The following is a 5,249-nucleotide window of genomic DNA, read 5'->3' as shown; positions in this document are numbered from 1 at the left end:
GCGCATGTCTAATGGAGGGAGGCGGACGGACCGGTGTCGTTTGAATGCGAAGAGACGTCACGTGCACCGAGAAGCGATGCGGCGACGCTCTCGGCCGACACGTCGCTTCAATGACGGCTCCAGTAAGAGGTCACGTCCGCTCTCAGCCGGCATGAATTCGGCACTGACCTGCGTAGGGCGAGAAAGCGCGCGGGCGAGGGAGAGGTTTTTCTTGGTGGGCCTGGTTAATTAGAAGCAGGCGTGGCAGCGTCCGAGCGCCCGCAAAGAACCCAATTTGTCTCCGGTTGCGAAAAAAGTGCGACTAGACTACCGAACGGACCGATACAAGACCACGTTGGATGACAAAATACATCCAGACCGCATAGTCTGTACTGTTGCCGATGTTTTGAGGTCAGTGTTGGAGACGCCCTTATATAGGTCATGATACGAGAGTTTTATGTTCTCTTCTATTACCCGATCTCAGTAATTTATAGTTAGATGATGCGAGACGAATGTGCCATTCCAATCTCGAGGTCAAGGGTTAGCTGATGCGAGACGAATGTGTCATTCTAATCTGAGCTAAAATGCTGTCACTGTGAACAGTAGAATCCATCCCTTCATCTCTCCTCCCAAGCGAATAGGTGACAAAGGTCATGATAGCAAAATAAATCTACTTTTCTTTACAACATATATTGCATAGCTGTTTACCTACATGCAAATTTTCATGATGGACTGGCATTTGCATTGGTCATGGCAAAATAACAAAATTAGTTATCCAAAATCAGCAAAAAGAAAAACCATGTTCCGAGGCGAGAAGTACATGCACAAGGTAGTCCCATCCTATGTCCCTACCCAGCCATGCTACATTTACGGTTTAGAAATTACTAGGGATGGACGTGCTTTAATGTATCGTTGGTGTTGTTGGGTTTTCATTAAAAAAAATCCTCTGCTTTAAAATATAAGGTGTATTATTTTCTAAAAAGTCATGTGGGTTTGGTTTAACCAAATTTATAGAGAAATCAATATTCATAAAATCAAATTGGTAACATTCAGGAGCACGCCAGCTCGCCGGATCAACAGATCCATGAGCACAAAACGCCAGGAGCCCGTCAGCTCCGCCACAAGTGGCCAGCAACGCCGCCCAGGCACTCACCCTCGCCGGATCCAAAATATGGTGAGAGACCACTCCTCCCACCTCGCCACCGCCTCCGAGGAAGAAGCCAATATGATGCTAAGATTGAGGAACCCTTATTCGCGGTGTCGTCGCCGCCACCAAAACGCCAACACTCGATACCCTACCCACAATCCTAGGGCACAGTTCTGGGGCTCTCCATATCTCCTGCCGCCGGAGAAGGGAGGAGCCCATGGCCTGGCCGGCGGCCGGCCGAGAGATTGGCTCCGCCTCCCTTTTGCCTCTCTCTATAACAATGCGAAGGGGTCGGGGAAAGTACGAGAGACCAACCCTTCCCCACCGACAACCATGGTCCACACGACTTAGCCACTTACAAAGGACCCACACACACCGAGAAATTCCACCAGAGTCAAAGGGGTACGACCAAGTCAAAACTGTGGATCTAATTCAAAATGCGAGACCTGAGTATAATGTTATAGAGGATTGATTGGCGTGACATCAGTTTGGTTGGATATTATAGGGCCTGATGCAAACCTCAAGGTGTTAGCGGGGGATTATGTCTGTAAGTTTGAGTCTATAATCACAGCCCATAGGTTTAACATGTTTGTCCTAATTGTTTGTTTCGATAGGAGAAATTGTTGTGACCATCGTGATTATTTTGAAATCAAAATAGTACTAAGACCATTTCATAATAACAGGATTGTGGAAATGGCTCCTAGGTGAAGACCGACAAACCATAGGAGTTGAATTTAGAGGACTGGGCGGATATGCACGACTCCATCCACGCAAGGTTGCTGCACCATGAGTGAGAACTGAAATGCAGACTGCGCGTTTACGATCGAGGATGGCAAAACAGTCATCCATCCATCCGTGGTTGGTTAAAACTGCTGACGAGTTTAAAGCAGGCGGACGATCGAAACGCGCGCGCGCGGGCATCAGCGCCTTGAATGTCATTTGCAAGATTCAACCGGAGTGAATTTTTTGAGGAAAAATTTGGAGAGAGTTCTTTCACTTGAATATATTGCTCAAAACCGGGTTGAGTACATAGTAATTAGTGGTAGTAACGGTTACCAGGTCAAGCAATCAATTAGTCGTCCACTGGAGTAACACTGGTGCCGCCGGGTCAAGGAACATTATTGACAGAATTGATGCTAGCTTGCCCATCAAGCGAGCAGCCAGGTATGGCGAAGGTGAACATTGCCTCCTTTTTGACCGCATAAAATATAACCCCCTTTCCTTTCCAGACAGTGAAACGGCGGGAGGAGATCTCAACCATCGCCGTCGTGACAACGACACGCCGGTCAGGGACGATCAACCAACGATCTCCTGACCGCCGCTCGGATTTTGTTCCAGGGCGGCCGGTCTGCCGAATCTTCAGCAAACGCGGCACGCCGCCGGCAGGGGCGATAAACACCGCACCGCACCGGAGATGGGATGATGCAGTTGGGAGCTGCAGACACACACGTACGTACACGTACATATCAGTGTCACATCACGTTTTGTCCTGGAGAAATGCAGTGAACCTGTCGAGACCCTGATTGATATGGCCGTGGAACTTAAGTAGCTAGGTCCACGATCGACTGTGTACGTGTACGCTAGAGAAGGAAACTGGACGTGTCAGTCTAATTAATCATGGCTTGCTTGGTCAGTTTGAATGGCTCCAACACGAGAGACGAGACGGCTTCTTCCTGAGAGCTCTCCGGCAGCTACATATAGTTAGTACTGCTCCGCTAGTAGCCGACGTCGATCGATCCACTCTTTGACTTGTCCCGATTATCATCATTCCTAGGAACATTCCTCCAAAAAAAAACTATAAATATCATTTCCTAGGAACATTAGTCATGCATGCAAGTGGTTAAAGCGCATGCAGTCGCACGTACGCTGCTTACTGCTTTGCGTACGTGTTCGGGGTGAATCTCCCATGATCTGGACCAGGCAGAACAGATGATCTCGAAAGTCCAAGAACATAGTAGGGATTTCTAGCTAAACTATATATTTCCACATAATTAACATGAGCTATGCCTACCTAAGTGCATGCTTGGTCTGCAAAAATCGCGAAGCTAGCACGCACAAGAACGTGTCGCACTTGAACGAATCCACCTCACCCACCGTATGAGTATGCAACATACGTTGCACCTCCACGGCGACCAAGTAATTGAAAACTTAAGATGCATGATGACGTCGGTTTCACAAGCACACTAATCGCCCTTTCAAACAAACGAAAAAAGTAATGTGAAATAGATTTTCTCTTCCGATGCTGTCTTTTCATCAGTCCAACTAATAGTGTCGATCAACTACTCCTTATTACACAAGCAAGACAAACGTCCACCCCTATAATTACCCGTGTTATTGTCGTCTTCAATCCACACACACGAAACTGACCTTGTCCTCCAGCACGGTTGCTTCCCAGGTACTACAGGTCGCCTGCAAATTAAGCTGCCTATAAAGGCTTGGTCCTTCTTAAGTTCCTAGCCAGCTAGCTACGGTTCTTCTCCATTACAAAGCTTCCTCCGCAATCCTGCGTCCTACGTACGAGAGCCTGGCAGCATGGAGCGACAGGATCTGGGTGCATGGCTTGGCCTAGCAACAGGCGGCGGCGCCGTGTGGCACACCCACGACGGCGAGCGGCGGCCTAATCATCCTGTCCGGCTCGACGAGCTGTTCCCGCAGCACGGCAAAGAAGAGCGTGATCAAGACGAACAAAAGACGGGAGGGAAAGGTGCAAGGAGGAAGATGAAGGTCGCCGATGACGAGGGCCGATCGTCCTCGTCGAACGGTCCGTGTCTGAGCGATGGCGGTGGCAGCGATGGTGGCGGCGGCGGGGGCAGGAGGAAGAAGCTCCGGCTCACCAAGGAGCAGTGCGCCCTGCTGGAAGGCAGCTTCCGTGCCCACAACATACTTTCTCATGTACGTAATTTGATAACTGCTTCCAAGTCCTGTATGCTTGAACTTCTGTTCTGCATCTAGCTACAGCTATACCGATAAGATTGTTCTTGACGTCCGTGTGGCATGCAGGTTCAGAAGCAGGAGCTGGCACGGCAGCTGAATCTGAGCTCGAGGCAGGTGGAAGTATGGTTCCAAAATAGAAGAGCCAGGTACGTTCTACGTTCCTAGCTCTGCCAAGCAGTCACTCTGTTTATCCATCAGTAATTTATATACAAATCGTGACGTTGTCATGAAATATTTGCATGCAAAACAGGACAAAGCTGAAGCAGACGGAGGTGGACTGCGAGTTCCTGAGGCGGTGGTGCGAGAGCCTGACCCACGAGAACCAGCGGCTGAAGCACGAGCTCCTGGAGCTGCAGCGGTCGGCGGCGCCGCCGGTGGCAGCCGACTCGAAGCTCTTTGCCCAGCTCCCCAGGGCGGCGGCCATCATGAACTTATGCCCGTCCTGCGAGAAGGTCGCCGTGAATAATTAGCATGCCTCCGCATACATAGTTTTGGAGGCTTCAGTTCAGTTCGTGTAGACTAATTGAGTGCTCCGATAACTTTTAGTCCTTGACGATCTTGAATATATGGGGATACCGTGGCGTTGCGTGCAGCCTCAGTCATCCTATTTGTTTGTTCGTTTGTTCTTACGAAATAATTATTCATGGATAGGATCCAAAAGTACATTTGCGTGTATGATTAGTGTACGGTCAAATCAAAGGCGTCACAAATTGGTATCAGAGCCGACTGCCTGTAAGAATCCCTTTTCATACTCCTTGGCCGAAGTCGAGTCTAGACATTGTAAAACTTTTACTAACATGGTTATGTGGCCTACGGGCCCACGTCGCCATCGGGTGGTATTATGATCTTTTACTCCTCATCTATACTCTGGGACTCCGATCTCTCTTGTATTCAGGTTAAATGATTTGTACTAACTCCGACTCTAAGTTCTCGTAACTACTTTCTCCCAGAGAGCCCCTCACTTCAGATGATTGCTTAGTACCCAGAAGATTTCAAAGATACTCTTTGATGTTCTCTCGAGGCCTTGTGCCTATTGCTTTTGCAATTCCCTTCCAACTATAAACCCCTATGGATGACCACGTACATTTGTCATTCATACTTCTACCTCTTGAGCACTGCGTTGGTTTTCCCTGAAGAGGAAGGGATGATACAGCAAAGTAGCGTAAGTATTTTCCTCAGTTTTTGAGAT

General features: G+C 48.8%; 1 protein-coding gene across 1 annotated transcript; it reads left to right on the top strand.

The window, feature by feature from the left end:
* Positions 1 to 3,515: 3,515 nt before the first annotated feature.
* LOC123154516 (homeobox-leucine zipper protein HOX18) lies at positions 3,516 to 4,740 on the top strand. Its single transcript, XM_044573223.1, has 3 exons — positions 3,516 to 4,018; positions 4,127 to 4,206; positions 4,311 to 4,740. Exons 1-3 carry the CDS (start codon positions 3,659 to 3,661, stop codon positions 4,528 to 4,530), a joined length of 660 nt encoding a protein of 219 aa, XP_044429158.1. The 5' UTR covers positions 3,516 to 3,658; the 3' UTR covers positions 4,531 to 4,740.
* The last annotated feature ends 509 nt before the right edge of the window (positions 4,741 to 5,249 follow it).

Source organism: Triticum aestivum, chromosome 7A (genome assembly GCF_018294505.1).
Source record: "Triticum aestivum cultivar Chinese Spring chromosome 7A, IWGSC CS RefSeq v2.1, whole genome shotgun sequence".
Taxonomy (NCBI): domain Eukaryota; kingdom Viridiplantae; phylum Streptophyta; class Magnoliopsida; order Poales; family Poaceae; genus Triticum; species Triticum aestivum.
The sequence above is the reverse complement of the archived record's forward strand: the minus strand, read 5'-3'. Positions and strand labels throughout refer to the sequence as shown.